Source organism: Psittacula echo (assembly GCF_963264785.1).
Source record: "Psittacula echo genome assembly, chromosome: 29".
In the NCBI taxonomy this organism is placed as follows: Eukaryota; Metazoa; Chordata; class Aves; order Psittaciformes; family Psittacidae; genus Psittacula; species Psittacula echo.
This window is the reverse complement of record NC_137764.1, coordinates 394,888-409,622: the sequence shown is the minus strand read 5'-3', so window position 1 is coordinate 409,622 and position 14,735 is coordinate 394,888. Positions and strand designations below refer to the sequence as shown.

At 60.6% G+C, this 14,735-nt stretch overlaps 2 protein-coding genes across 5 annotated transcripts in view; one reads left to right on the top strand and one right to left on the bottom strand.

Moving 5' to 3' along the window:
* LOC308230948 (alpha-actinin-4) overlaps nt 1-5,521 on the top strand; it is a 33,655-nt gene extending 28,134 nt beyond the window's left edge. For 2 of the 4 annotated variants that reach the window (XM_080635998.1, XM_080635999.1), the window contains exons 17-22: nt 451-630; nt 944-1,090; nt 2,341-2,421; nt 4,790-4,852; nt 5,004-5,162; nt 5,237-5,521. In XM_080635998.1, the coding sequence (XP_080492124.1) occupies nt 451-630; nt 944-1,090; nt 2,341-2,421; nt 4,790-4,852; nt 5,004-5,162; nt 5,237-5,395 (789 nt within the window). In that variant the 3' untranslated portion in view covers nt 5,396-5,521. The remainder of the gene's footprint in view (nt 1-450; nt 631-943; nt 1,091-2,340; nt 2,422-4,789; nt 4,853-5,003; nt 5,163-5,236) is intronic. The other 2 variants (XM_080636001.1, XM_080636000.1) reach the window with 1 other exon arrangement.
* A 1,184-nt stretch (nt 5,522-6,705) lies between these two features.
* On the bottom strand, nt 6,706-14,016 carry BLVRB (biliverdin reductase B). The gene is made up of 5 exons (XM_080636002.1): nt 13,849-14,016; nt 10,989-11,150; nt 9,913-10,002; nt 9,423-9,554; nt 6,706-7,144 (listed from the first exon to the last, which is right to left on the bottom strand). The coding sequence occupies exons 1-5, from the start codon at nt 13,928-13,930 to the stop codon at nt 6,981-6,983; spliced, it is 630 nt and encodes a 209-aa protein (XP_080492128.1). The 5' UTR covers nt 13,931-14,016; the 3' UTR covers nt 6,706-6,980.
* Between the last annotated feature and the right edge of the window lie 719 nt (nt 14,017-14,735).

Here is a 14,735-nt window from a genome sequence, read left to right as displayed (position 1 = left end):
TGGAGGTTCTCCAGCTCCGGAAGGGGGGATGAGGATGATGATGGAGCCATGGAGGTTCTCCAGCTCCGGAAGGGGGGATGAGGATGATGATGGAGCCATGGAGGTTCTCCAGCTCCGGAAGGGGGGATGAGGATGATGATGGAGCCATGGAGGTTCTCCAGCTCCGGAAGGGGGGATGATGGAGCCATGGAGGTTCTCCAGCTCTGGAAGGGGGGATGAGGATGATGATGGAGCCATGGAGGTTCTCCAGCTCCGGAAGGGGGGATGATGGAGCCATGGAGGTTCTCCAGCTCCGGAAGGGGGGATGAGGATGATGATGGAGCCATGGAGGTTCTCCAGCTCTGGAAGGGGGGATGATGGAGCCATGGAGGTTCTCCAGCTCCGGAAGGGGGGATGAGGATGATGATGATGATGGAGCCATGGGGGTTCCCCTTCTCCTCCCGCTTGCAGGAGATCGGCCGCATCTCCATCGAGATGCACGGCACCTTGGAGGACCAACTGGAGCAGCTCAAGCTCTACGAGCAGAGCATCGTGGATTACAAACCCAACCTGGACCTGCTCGAGCAGCAGCACCAGCTCATCCAGGAGGCCCTCATCTTCGACAACAAGCACACCAACTACACCATGGAGGTCGGCAGCAGCTCAGCACCACCCAGCACACTCCCAGCACCCCCCCAGCACCCTCCCAGCACCCCCCACCACCCCCCCACCACCCCCCCACCACCCCCCCAGCACCCCCCCACCACCCCCCCACCACCCCCCCACCACCCCCCCAGCACCCCCCCACCACCCCCCCAGCACCCCCCACCACCCCCCCACCACCCCCCCCCCACCCCCCAGCACCCCCCACCACCCCCCCACCACCCCCCCAGCACCCCCCCCCAGCAGCACCGTGGGGCTCCTTGGCCCCACGGCCTCACCCCGTGCTGTCCTCGCCCCACAGCACCTGCGGGTGGGCTGGGAGCAGCTCCTCACCACCATCGCCCGCACCAGCAACGAGGTGGAGAACCAGATCCTGACCCGCGACGCCAAAGGCATCAGCCAGGAGCAGATGCAGGAGTTCAGGGCCTCCTTCAACCACTTCGACAAGGTACCGGGCTCCCATTGGCTGCCACCAGGTCCCACCAGATCCCGCCAGATCCCAGCAGATCCCATCAGGTCCCATCAGGTCCCACCAGATCCCACCAGATCCCATCAGGTCCCATCAGGTCCCACCAGATCCCGCCAGATCCCATCAGGTCCCATCAGGTCCCACCAGATCCCATCAGGTCCCACCAGGTCCCACCAGATCCCACCAGGTCCCACCAGATCCCACCAGGTCCCATCAGGTCCCATCAGTTCCCACCAGGTCCCACCAGATCCCATCAGGTCCCACCAGATCCCACCAGGTCCCATCAGATCCCATCAGTTCCCACCAGGTCCCATCAGTTCCCACCAGGTCCCACCAGGTCCCATCAGTTCCCACCAGGTCCCACCAGATCCCACCAGGTCCCATCAGTTCCCACCAGGTCCCACCAGGTCCCATCAGTTCCCACCAGGTCCCACCAGGTCCCACCAGATCCCACCAGGTCCCACCAGATCCCATCAGGTCCCACCAGGTCCCACCAGATCCCATCAGGTCCCACCAGGTCCCATCAGTTCCCACCAGGTCCCACCAGGTCCCACCAGGTCCCACCAGATCCCACCAGGTCCCACCAGGTCCCACCAGGTCCCACCAGGTCCCACCAGATCCCATCAGGTCCCACCAGATCCCATCAGGTCCCACCAGGTCCCACCAGATCCCACCAGGTCCCATCAGGTCCCACCAGGTCCCACCAGATCCCATCAGGTCCCACCAGATCCCATCAGGTCCCACCAGGTCCCACCAGATCCCACCAGGTCCCACCAGGTCCCACCAGATCCCACCAGGTCCCATCAGATCCCATCAGTTCCTACCAGGTCCCACCAGATCCCATCAGGTCCCACCAGGTCCCACCAGATCCCACCAGGTCCCACCAGGTCCCACCAGGTCCCACCAGATCCCATCAGGTCCCACCAGATCCCACCAGGTCCCATCAGGTCCCACCAGGTCCCACCAGGTCCCACCAGGTCCCACCAGGTCCCACCAGATCCCATCAGGTCCCACCAGATCCCACCAGGTCCCACCAGGTCCCACCAGATCCCACCAGGTCCCATCAGATCCCACCAGGTCCCACCAGATCCCATCAGGTCCCACCAGATCCCACCAGATCCCACCAGGTCCCACCAGATCCCACCAGGTCCCATCAGATCCCACCAGATCCCACCAGATCCCACCAGATCCCCTCGGGTCCCCATGGGTGATGTCTTCTCCTGGGGCAGGACCACGGCGGAGCCCTGGGCCCGGAGGAGTTCAAGGCCTGCTTGATCAGCCTGGGCTACGACGTGGAGAACGACCGGCAGGTACCGGCCCCTCCTCATCCTCATCCTCATCCCGGGGCCTTCCTCTCCATCCCATGCTCTCCATCCTCATCCCATGCTCTCCATCCTCATCCCATGCTCTCCGTCCTCATCCCATGCTCTCCATCCTCATCCCATGCTCTCCATCCTCATCCCATGCTCTCCGTCCTCATCCCATGCTCTCCATCCTCATCCCACGCTCTCCGTCCTCATCCCATGCTCTCCATCCTCATCCCACGCTCTCCGTCCTCATCCCATGCTCTCCATCCTCATCCCATGCTCTCCGTCCTCATCCCATGCTCTCCATCCTCATCCCATGCTCTCCGTCCTCATCCCATGCTCTCCATCCTCATCCCATGCTCTCCATCCTCATCCCACGCTCTCCGTCCTCATCCCATGCTCTCCATCCTCATCCCACGCTCTCCATCCTCATCCCATGCTCTCCGTCCTCATCCCATGCTCTCCATCCTCATCCCATGCTCTCCTTCCTCATCCCATGCTCTCCATCCTCATCCCATGCTCTCCGTCCTCATCCCATGCTCTCCATCCTCATCCCATGCTCTCCGTCCTCATCCCATGCTCTCCATCCTCATCCCACGCTCTCCGTCCTCATCCCATGCTCTCCTTCCTCATCCCACGCTCTCCGTCCTCATCCCACGCTCTCCATCCTCATCCCATGCTCTCCATCCTCATCCCATGCTCTCCGTCCTCATCCCATGCTCTCCATCCTCATCCCACGCTCTCCGTCCTCATCCCATGCTCTCCATCCTCATCCCATGCTCTCCATCCTCATCCCATGCTCTCCGTCCTCATCCCATGCTCTCCATCCTCATCCCATGCTCTCCGTCCTCATCCCATGCTCTCCATCCTCATCCCATGCTCTCCATCCTCATCCCATGCTCTCCATCCTCATCCCATGCTCTCCGTCCTCATCCCATGCTCTCCATCCTCATCCCACGCTCTCCATCCTCATCCCACGCTCTCCGTCCTCATCCCATGCTCTCCATCCTCATCCCATGCTCTCCATCCTCATCCCATGCTCTCCATCCTCATCCCATGCTCTCCGTCCTCATCCCACGCTCTCCATCCTCATCCCATGCTCTCCGTCCTCATCCCACGCTCTCCGTCCTCATCCCACGCTCTCCATCCTCATCCCATGCTCTCCATCCTCATCCCATGCTCTCCATCCTCATCCCATGCTCTCCATCCTCATCCCATGCTCTCCGTCCTCATTCCATGCTCTCCATCCTCATCCCATGCTCTCCGTCCTCATCCCATGCTCTCCGTCCTCATCCCACGCTCTCCGTCCTCATCCCACGCTCTCCGTCCTCATCCCATGCTCTCCGTCCTCATCCCACGCTCTCCATCCTCATCCCACGCTCTCCATCCTCATCCCATGCTCTCCGTCCTCATCCCATGTTCTCCGTCCTCATCCCATGCTCTACATCCTCATCCCATGCTCTCCATCCTCATCCCATGCTCTCCATCCTCATCCCACGCTCTCCGTCCTCATCCCATGCTCTCCGTCCTCATCCCATGCTCTCCGTCCTCATCCCACGCTCTCCATCCTCATCCCACGCTCTCCATCCTCATCCCACGCTCTCCGTCCTCATCCCACGCTCTCCATCCTCATCCCATGCTCTCCATCCTCATCCCATGCTCTCCGTCCTCATCCCATGCTCTCCATCCTCATCCCATGCTCTCCGTCCTCATCCCATGCTCTCCGTCCTCATCCCATGCTCTCCATCCTCATCCCATGCTCTCCGTCCTCATCCCATGCTCTCCGTCCTCATCCCATGCTCTCCGTCCTCATCCCATGCTCTCCATCCTCATCCCATGCTCTCCGTCCTCATCCCACGCTCTCCGTCCTCATCCCACGCCCTCCGTCCTCATCCCATGCTCTCCGTCCTCATCCCACGCTCTCCGTCCTCATCCCATGCTCTCCATCCTCATCCCATGCTCTCCATCCTCATCCCATGGTCTTCCATGCCATTGACCTTCCTCTAGCCCATGGCCTTCCTCCTCATCCCAGGTCCTTTCCCCTCATCCCAAGGTCTCCATCCTCATCCCCTGTCCTTCCTCCTCATCCCCTGTCCTTCCTCCTCATCCCCTGTCCTTCCTCCTCATCCCCTGTCCTTCCTCTCCATCCCATGCTCTTCCCTGCCATTGACCTTCCTCTATCCCGCCTCCTTCCTCCTCATCCCGGGGCCTCCCCGCCTCTGCCCTTCCTCTCCATCCTCTCCACGTCCTTCCTCGTCCCCCCCCATTCCCAGCTGGATTTCCCCCCTCTAACTCCATCTCCGCCTCTCTCCTTCCTCTTCCTCCTCCCTCTTCCTTCCTCCTCCTCCTCCTCTTCCCGCTCGCGCCGCAGCAGCGCCGGGGCAGCGCGGACACGGACGACTTCCGAGCGCTCCTTCCCGCGGGATGCAGCCTGGTACGAGCCCCCCCCCCCCCCTCCCCCGGCTCTTTTCCTCCCTTTTCCCATCTTTTCCCCCTCGCTCCAGGTGGGAGGAACCCCAAGGGCGGGAATGGGATGGAGGCAGGGCTGGGGCCATTCCCCGCCATCCATTCCCGCTGTCCCGCAGGGCGACGCCGAGTTCAACCGCATCATGAGCCTGGTGGATCCCAACGGCAGCGGCTCCGTCACCTTCCAAGCCTTCATCGACTTCATGTCCCGGGAGACCACGGACACGGACACGGCCGACCAGGTCATCGCCTCCTTCCGCGTCCTGGCCGGCGACAAGGTGAGTGCCGGCGGCCGGGAACGGCGCCGCTTCCGCCCGGGAACGCCGCCGCCATTCCCGCTGCTCTCTCCCAGAACTACATCACGGCGGCCGAGCTGCGGCGGGAGCTGCCCCGGGAGCAGGCCGAATACTGCATCGCCCGCATGGCTCCGTACCGCGGCGCCGACGCCGGCCCCGGCGCCCTCGACTACAAAGCCTTCTCCACCGCCCTCTACGGAGAGAGCGACCTGTGATTCCGGCCGGGAATTCCGCCGCTTCCCGCCGGGATCGGCCGCCGCCGCCTCGCTCTCGTTTTAATAGAAAGCCCTTTATTTTTACGGCATTCCCCAGGGATCCCCCCCACTTTTCCGCACTCTCCCTCCCCCCCCCATCCCTCTCCCATCATCACACACCCCCCCCCCCCTCCCCTTTTCCAGCAGCAATTCCCAATGGGAAAAGGGATTTGGGGCCCCCTGGCACCTTGGAGCAGGTTTTTCTGAGGATAACGATGGGAAAGAGCTTCACTAAGGGGAAGGGAACAAAGGGCGGGAGAAAGGGGGAGATTCCCGACATTCCCGTTTCCTGGAACGCCGGAGCATTCCTGTCGCCTTTCTTCCCCCTATGGAGTTATTATATAAAGTCTATATTCTCCTGCAGCCTCGTGTCGGTGTCGCTCCCTCCGCATCCCATGGGATCGGGGTCTGGGATCCGGGACGCGGGGTGGGAATTCCGGAAGTGGGAAGGGGAGCGAAGGTCCCAAAACTGCCCGGGATTGGGGTTGGGACCCGCAAGGAAAGGGAGGGGGGGAATGGGAGCGGGAGGCAGGGATATGGGGTGGGGGAGAAGGGAATGGGGACAGGGACATGGGAATGGGGAAATAGGGATGGGGGAATGGGATGGAGAAGGGAATTGGGATGAGGAGATGGGATAAGGGGATGGGAACATGGGAATGGAGACAGGGAAATAGGGATCGGGAGGGAGGGATTTGGGATAGGAAGATGGGAATGGGGACAGGGAAACAGGGATGGGGAGAGAGGGATTGGGGATGGGACAATGGAATGGAAGAGAAGGAAATGGGGATGGAGGAATGGGAATGGGGAAATAGGGATGGGGAAATGGGATGGAGGACGTGGAAATGGGGATGGGGAGATGGGAACAGGAACGGTTCAATAGGGATAGGGAGCGGGACACGAGGATTGGGATGGGGGCCCCATTCCCAGCCCCATCGCTCCCTCATTCCCAACACAAACTCCGGGACCCAGCTCTGGGAGAAGCCGGCTTTAATCCCGGTGCGGGGCCCCCGTTCCCGAGGGAATTCCCGCCATTCCCAAGCGAATTCCCACCATTCCCAAGCGAATTCCCGCCATTCCCGAGGGAATTCCCACCATTCCCGAGGGAATTCCCACCATTCCCGATGGGATTCCCTCCATTCCCAAGCGAATTCCCGCCATTCCTGAGGGAATTCCCGCCATTCCTGATGGGATTCCCACCATTCCCAAGCAAATTCCCGCCATTCCCGAGCGAATTCTTGCCATTACCCAAGCAAATTCCCGCCGTTCCCAAGGGGATTCCCGCCATTACCCAAGCAAATTCCCGCCATTCCCGAGCGAATTCTTGCCATTTCCCAAGCAAATTCCCGCCATTCCCGAGGGGATTCCCGCCATCCCCAAGCAAATTCCCGCCATTCCCGAGGGGATTCCCGCCATTACCCAAGCAAATTCCCGCCATTCCCGAGGGGATTCCCGCCATTACCCAAGCAAATTCCCGCCATTCCCGAGGGGATTCCCGCCATTCCCGAGGGGATTCCCGCCATTCCCGAGGGGATTCCCGCCGTTCCCGCTATTCCCGGGGGTAGCTCTGGCAGACGTAGACGCTTTTCCCGTCGTAGCGGTCGGTGCCGAGGCAGCGGAGCAGGAAATGGCCCAAATCCCGCGTGGAAATGACCCGGGAAGAGCCGGGAGCGCCCACGGACACCGAATAATCCCGGGTGAGCGGCAGCTCCTCTGCGGGGGACAGCGGTGGGATAACAACGGGATAACAACGGGATAACAACGGGATAGCAACGGGATAACAACGGGATAGCAACGGGATAGCAACGGGATAGCAACGGGATAACAACGGGATAACAACGGGATAACAACGGGATAGCAACGGGATAGCAACGGGATAGCAACGGGATAACAACGGGATAACAACGGGATAACAACGGGATAGCAACGGGATAACAACGGGATAGCAACGGGATAGCAACGGGATAGCAACGGGATAACAACGGGATAGCAACGGGATAGCAACGGGATAACAACGGGATAGCAACGGGATAACAACGGGATAGCAACGGGATAACAACGGGATAGCAACGGGATAGCAACGGGATAGCAACGGGATAGCAACGGGATAACAACGGGATAGCAACGGGATAGCAACGGGATAACAACGGGATAGCAACGGGATAACAACGGGATAGCAACGGGATAGCAACGGGATAGCAACGGGATAACAACGGGATAGCAACGGGATAGCAACGGGATAACAACGGGATAGCAACGGGATAGCAACGGGATAGCAACGGGATAGCAACGGGATAACAACGGGATAGCAACGGGATAGCAACGGGATAGCAACGGGATAGCAACGGGATAACAACGGGATAGCAACGGGATAGCAACGGGATAGCAACGGGATAGCAACGGGATAACAACGGGATAGCAACGGGATAGCAACGGGATAACAACGGGATAACAACGGGATAGCAACGGGATAACAACGGGATAACAACGGGATAGCAACGGGATAACAACGGGATAGCAATGGGATAACAACGGGATAACAACGGGATAACAACAGGATAGCAACGGGATAACAACGGGATAACAACGGGATAGCAACGGGATAGCAACGGGATAGCGATGGGATAACAACAGGATAACAATGGGATAGTGATGGGATAGCGGTGGGATAACGATGGGATAGCGATGGGATAACAACGGGATAGCAATGGGATAGTGATGGGATAGCGGTGGGATAACAACGGGATAGCGATGGGATAATGATGGGATAACGATGGGATAACAACGGGATAGCGATGGGATAACGATGGGATAGCGATGGGATAGCAATGGGATAACGATGGGATAACGATGGGATAACGATGGGATAGCGATGGGATAACAATGGGATAACGATGGGATAACAGTGGGATAACAATGGGATAACGATGAGATAGCAATGGGATAAAGATGGGATAACGATGGGATAACAGTGGGATAGCGATGGGATAGCGATGGGATAACAGTGGGATAGCGATGGGATAACGATGGGATAACAATGGGATAACGATGGGATAACAGTGGGATAGCGATGGGATAACGATGGGATAACAATGGGATAACGATGGGATAGCAATGGGATAACGATGGGATAGCAATGGGATAACAGTGGGATAAGAATGGGATAGCAATGGGATAACAGTGGGATAACGATGGGATAACAGTGGGATAACGATGGGATAACGGTGGGATAACAGTGGAATAACGATGGGATAACGGTGGGATAGCGATGGGATAACGGTGGGATAAAAATGGGATACCAATGGGATAATAGGATAATGGGATACCAATGTGATAATGGGATTTAGGGATACTGGGATAACGGGGTACCAGGATAATGAGATAATGGGATGAGGGAATAATAGGGTAGGGTGATTATGGGATAATGGGATACTGGGATAATTGGATGCAGGGATTCTGGGAGAAGGTGATTCTGGGATACCAGGGTTTGGTGATGATGGAATAATGGGATTTGGGATTTCTGGGATAATGGGATACCGGGATAATGGGATTTAATGATTCTGGGATAATGGGATACCGGGATAATGGGATTTGGGAATTCTGGGATAATGGCATACCGGGATAATGGGATTTGGGAATTCTGGGATAATGGGTACCGGGATAATGGGATTTAATGATTCTGGGATAATGGGATACCGGGATAATGGGATTTGGGAATTCTGGGATAATGGGATACCGGGATAATGGGATTTGGGAATTCTGGGATAATGGGATACCGGGATAATGGGATTTAATGATTCTGGGATAATGGGATACCGGGATAATGGGATTTGGGAATTCTGGGATAATGGGATACCGGGATAATGGGATTTAATGATTCTGGGATAATGGGATACCGGGATAATGGGATTTGGGAATTCTGGGATAATGGGATACCGGGAGAAGGGGCAATGGGAATGGGGGGATCCCTGGGGCCCGTCCGGTCCCGTACCGGAGATGTGGGGCGGCATCACAGAGACGCAGTCGAGGCCCGAATCCTGCAGGATCCGGTGCATCCGGATGTGATCCTCGGTCACCGGCAGCAGCCGCGGGGGCACCTTCTGCAGGTCCCAGAGCAGGAACGCTGCGGGAATGGGATGGGAACGGGATGGGAACGGGATGGGAATGGGGAGGGAATGGGGGGGGATGGGGAGGGATGGGGAGGGATGGGGAGGGAATGGGGGGGAATGGGGGGGGAATGGGGGGGGAATGGGGGGGGAATGGGGAGGGATGGGGAGGGATGGGGAGGGAATGGGGGGGGAATGGGGAGGGAATGGGGGGGGAATGGGGGGAAATGGGGGGGGAATGGGGGGGGATGGGGAGGGATGGGGGGAAATGGGGGGGGAATGGGGGGAAATGGGGGGGGAATGGGGGGGGATGGGGAGGGATGGGGGGGGCAGGACCGGGACCTTGGGTTATGGGGGTCGGGGGGGGGCACCCACCCGAGAGGCAGGCGACGACCTTGCGGACCCCGTGAGCCTTCATGGCCTCCACGATGGTTCTGGTGCCCTCTGACATCACCGTGGTGGGGCCTGGGGGCACAGCGGGCGCTATGGGGCTGCCCCACACGGGGGGGGCTATGGGGTTCTATGGGGCTGCCCCCCATGTGTGGGTCTATGGGGTTCTATGGGGCTGCCCCCATGTGTGGGTCTATGGGGTTCTATGGGGCTGCCCCCATGTGTGGGTCTATGGGGTTCTATGGGGCTGCCCCCCAAGTGTTGCTCTATGGGGTTCTATGGGGCAGCCCCCATGTGTGGGTCTATGGGGTTCTATCGGGCTCTATGGGGCAGCCCCCATGTGTGGGTCTATGGGGTTCTATGGGGCTCTATAGGGCTGCCCCCCAAGTGTTGCTCTATGGGGTCTATGGGGCAGCCCCCATGTGTGGGTCTATGGGGTTCTATGGGGCTGCCCCCCATGTGTGGGTCTATGGGGCTCTATGGGGCTCTATGGGGTTCTATGGTGCTGCCCCCCATGTGTGGGTCTATGGGGTTCTATGGGGCTCTATGGGGCAGCCCCCATGTGTGGGTCTATGGGGTTCTATGGGGTTCTATGGGGCTGCCCCCCATGTGTGGGTCTATGGGGTCTATGGGGCAGCCCCCATGTGTGGGTCTATGGGGCTCTATGGGGCTCTATGGGGTTCTATGGGGCAGCCCCCATGTGTGGGTCTATGGGGTCTATGGGGCAGCCCCCATGTGTGGGTCTATGGGGCTCTATGGGGTTCTATGGGGCTCTATGGGGCAGCCCCCATGTGTGGGTCTATGGGGTCTATGGGGCAGCCCCCATGTGTGGGTCTATGGGGCTCTATGGGGTTCTATGGGGTTCTATGGGGCAGCCCCCATGTGTGGGTCTATGGGGCTCTATGGGGTTCTATGGGGTCTATGGGGCAGCCCCCATGTGTGGGTCTATGGGGCTCTATGGGGTTCTATGGGGCTCTATGGGGCAGCCCCCATGTGTGGGTCTATGGGGTTCTATGGGGTTCTATGGGGCTGCCCCCGCGCGTCCTGCGGGGCTCCGGTACCGAGGTCGCTGCCGGTGCCCAGCGCGATGATGACCCCGTCCTGGCCCCGCACGGCCTCGGCCACGGCCGCGGGGTCCCGCGCGTCCCCGAGCACGACCCGGACCGGGGGCAGCGGCGCCGGGAGCCGCGCCGGGTCCCGAACCAGCACCGTCACCGCCAGGCCTGCGCGACAGGGGGCGCTGTGCACCGGGGCGCTGCCGGCCCCATAGGGCTCCATGGTCCCATAGGGCTCTGCCGGCCCCATAGGGCTCTATGGTCCCATAGGGCTCCGTGGTCCCATAGGGCTCTCTACAACCCCATAGGGCTCCATGGTCCCATAGGGCTCTGCCGGCCCCATAGGGCTCTATGGTCCCATAGGGCTCCGTGGTCCCATAGGGCTCTCTACAACCCCATAGGGCTCCATGGTCCCATAGGGCTCTGCCGGCCCCATAGGGCTCTATGGTCCCATAGGGCTCCGTGGTCCCATAGGGCTCTCTACAACCCCATAGGGCGCTGCGCGGCCCCATAGGGCTCTATGGTCCCATAGGGCTCCGTGGTCCCATAGGGCTCTGTACAACCCCATAGGGCTCCATGGTCCCATAGGGCTCTGCCGGCCCCATAGGGCTCTATGGTCCCATAGGGCTCCGTGGTCCCATAGGGCTCTCTACAACCCCATAGGGCTCCATGGTCCCATAGGGCTCTATGGTCCCATAGGGCTCCGTGGTCCCATAGGGCTCTGTACAACCCCATAGGGCTCCATGGTCCCATAGGGCTCTGCCGGCCCCATAGGGCTCTATGGTCCCATAGGGCTCCGTGGTCCCATAGGGCTCTCTACAACCCCATAGGGCGCTGCGCGGCCCCATAGGGCTCCATGGTCCCATAGGGCTCCGTGGTCCCATAGGGCTCTGTACAACCCCATAGGGCTCCATGGTCCCATAGGGCGCTGCCGGCCCCATAGGGCTCCATTGTCCCATAGGGCTCCGTGGTCCCATAGGGCTCTGCCGGCCCCATAGGGCTCTATGGTCCCATAGGGCTCCGTACAACCCCATAGGGCTCCATGGTCCCATAGGGCTCTGCGCGGCCCCATAGGACTCCATGGTCCCATAGAGCGCTGCCGGCCCCATAGGGCTCCATGGTCCCATAGGGCTCTATGGTCCCATAGGGCTCTATCCAGCCCCATAGGGCTCTCCGCGGCCCCATGGGTCTCCATGGTCCCATAGGGCTCTGTACAACCCCATAGGGCTATATGGTCCCATAGGGCTCTATACAACTCCATAGGGCTCTATGGTCCCATGGGGCTCTGCCAGCCCCATAGGGCTCTATGGTCCCATAGGGCTTTGTACAACCCCATAGGGCTCTATGGTCCCATAGCGCTGTATCCAGCCCCATAGGATGCTATGGGCCCACAGGGCTCTGTGCAGCCTCATAGGGCTCTATCCAGCCTCATAGGGCTCTATGGGCCCATAGGACCCTATCTGGCCCCACAGCTGCCCCACATTGGGCTCCGCCTGCCCTATCTGGCTCTTGCCGGCTCTGTGGGGCTCTCCCAGGCTCTATCAGCCCCACATGGGCTGCACCTGCCCTAGGGCAGCTCTATCAGCCCCGGGCAGACTGGGCTGGCCCCACAGAACCCCCCCTGCCCCACAGAACCCCCCCTGCCCCACAGAACCCATTCCCCCCATCGCCCCCATTACCCCCATTGCCCCCATTGCCCCCATTCCCCCCATTCCCCCCATCGCCCCATTCCCCCATTGCCCCCATTGCCCCCATTACCCCCATTACCCCATTCCCCCATTGCCCCCATTGCCCCCATTGCCCCCATTACCCCCATTACCCCCATTGCCCCCATTACCCCCATTACCCCCATTGCCCCCATTACCCCCATTACCCCCATTACCCCCATTGCCCCCATTACCCCATTGCCCCATTGCCCCCCGTTACCCCCCATTACCCCCATTGCCCCCATTGCCCCATTACCCCCATTACCCCCATTACCCCATTACCCCCATTACCCCCATTACCCCCATTGCCCCCATTACCCCCATTGCCCCCATTACCCCATTGCCCCATTGCCCCCCGTTACCCCCCATTACCCCCATTGCCCCCATTACCCCCATTACCCCCATTACCCCCATTGCCCCCATTACCCCCATTACCCCCATTGCCCCCATTGCCCCCATTACCCCCATTACCCCCATTGCCCCCATTGCCCCCATTACCCCCATTACCCCCATTACCCCCATTGCCCCCATTACCCCCATTGCCCCCATTGCCCCCATTGCCCCCATTACCCCCATTACCCCCATTGCCCCCATTACCCCCATTACCCCCATTACCCATTACCCCCATTACCCCCATTGCCCCTATTACCCCCATTACCCCCATTGCCCCCATTGCCCCCATTGCCCCCATTACCCCCATTGCCCCCATTACCCCCATTACCCCCATTGCCCCTATTACCCCCATTACCCCCATTGCCCCCATTGCCCCCATTCCCCCCATTGCCCCCATTGCCCCCATTCCCCCCATTACCCCCATTGCCCCATTACCCCCATTGCCCCATTGCCCCCATTGCCCCCATTACCCCCATTGCCCCATTACCCCCATTACCCCCATTGCCCCCATTGCCCCCATTCCCCCCATTACCCCCATTACCCCCATTGCCCCCATTGCCCCCATTGCCCCCATTCCCCCCATTGCCCCCATTGCCCCCATTCCCCCCATTACCCCCATTGCCCCCATTGCCCCCATTGCCCCCATTGCCCCCATTGCCCCCATTCCCCCCATTGCCCCCATTGCCCCCATTCCCCCCATTACCCCCATTGCCCCCATTGCCCCCATTGCCCCATTGCCCCCATTGCTCCCCGTTACCCCCCGTTACCCTCCTCCACCGCCAGCTCCACCGTGGCCCTCCCGGTCCTTCCGGTAGCTCCGAAGATCGCGATTTTCTTCGCGGGCTCCATCCCGGGGGGGGGGCGCCGGCGCCGGGAGCGGCTCCGGGAGGCTCCGAGAGACCGGGACCGGGCTCCGCCCCCCCCGGGGCAGGGCCTGCGATGGAACCGCCCGGGCAGGGCCGGGCACGGCGGGCCCGTCCGTGGGGTCCGGGTCTATGGGTCCGGGTCTGTGGGTCCGGGTCTATGGGTCCGAGTCTGTGGGTCCGGATCTATGGGTCCGGGTCTGTGGGTCCAGGTCTGTGGGTCCGGGTCTGTTGGTCCGGGTCTATGGGTCCGGGTCTGTGGGTCCGGATCTATGGGTCCGAGTCTGTGGGTCCGGGTCTGTGGGTCCGGGTCTGTTGGTCCGGGTCTATGGGTCCGGGTCTGTGGGTCCGGGTCTGTGGGTCCGGGTCTGTTGGTCCGGGTCTATGGGTCTGGATCTATGGGTCCGAGTCTGTGGGTCCGGGTCTATGGGTCCGGGTCTATGGGTCCGGATCTATGGGTCCGGGTCTATGGGTCCGGATCTATGGGTCCGGATCTATGGGTCCGGGTCTGTGGGTCCGGGTCTATGGGTCCGGATCTATGGGTCCGGGTCTGTGGGTCCGGGTCTGTGGGTCCGGATCTATGGGTCCGGGTCTGTGGGTCCGGGTCTGTGGGTCCGGATCTATGGGTCCGGATCTATGGGTCCGGGTCTATGGGTCCGGATCTAATAGGCCGGGTCTGTGGGTCCGGGTCTGTGGGGCCGGGTCTATGGGTCCGGGTCTGTGGGTCCGGGTCTGTGGGTCCGGATCTATGGGTCCGGATCTATGGGTCCGGGTCTATGGGTCCGGGTCTG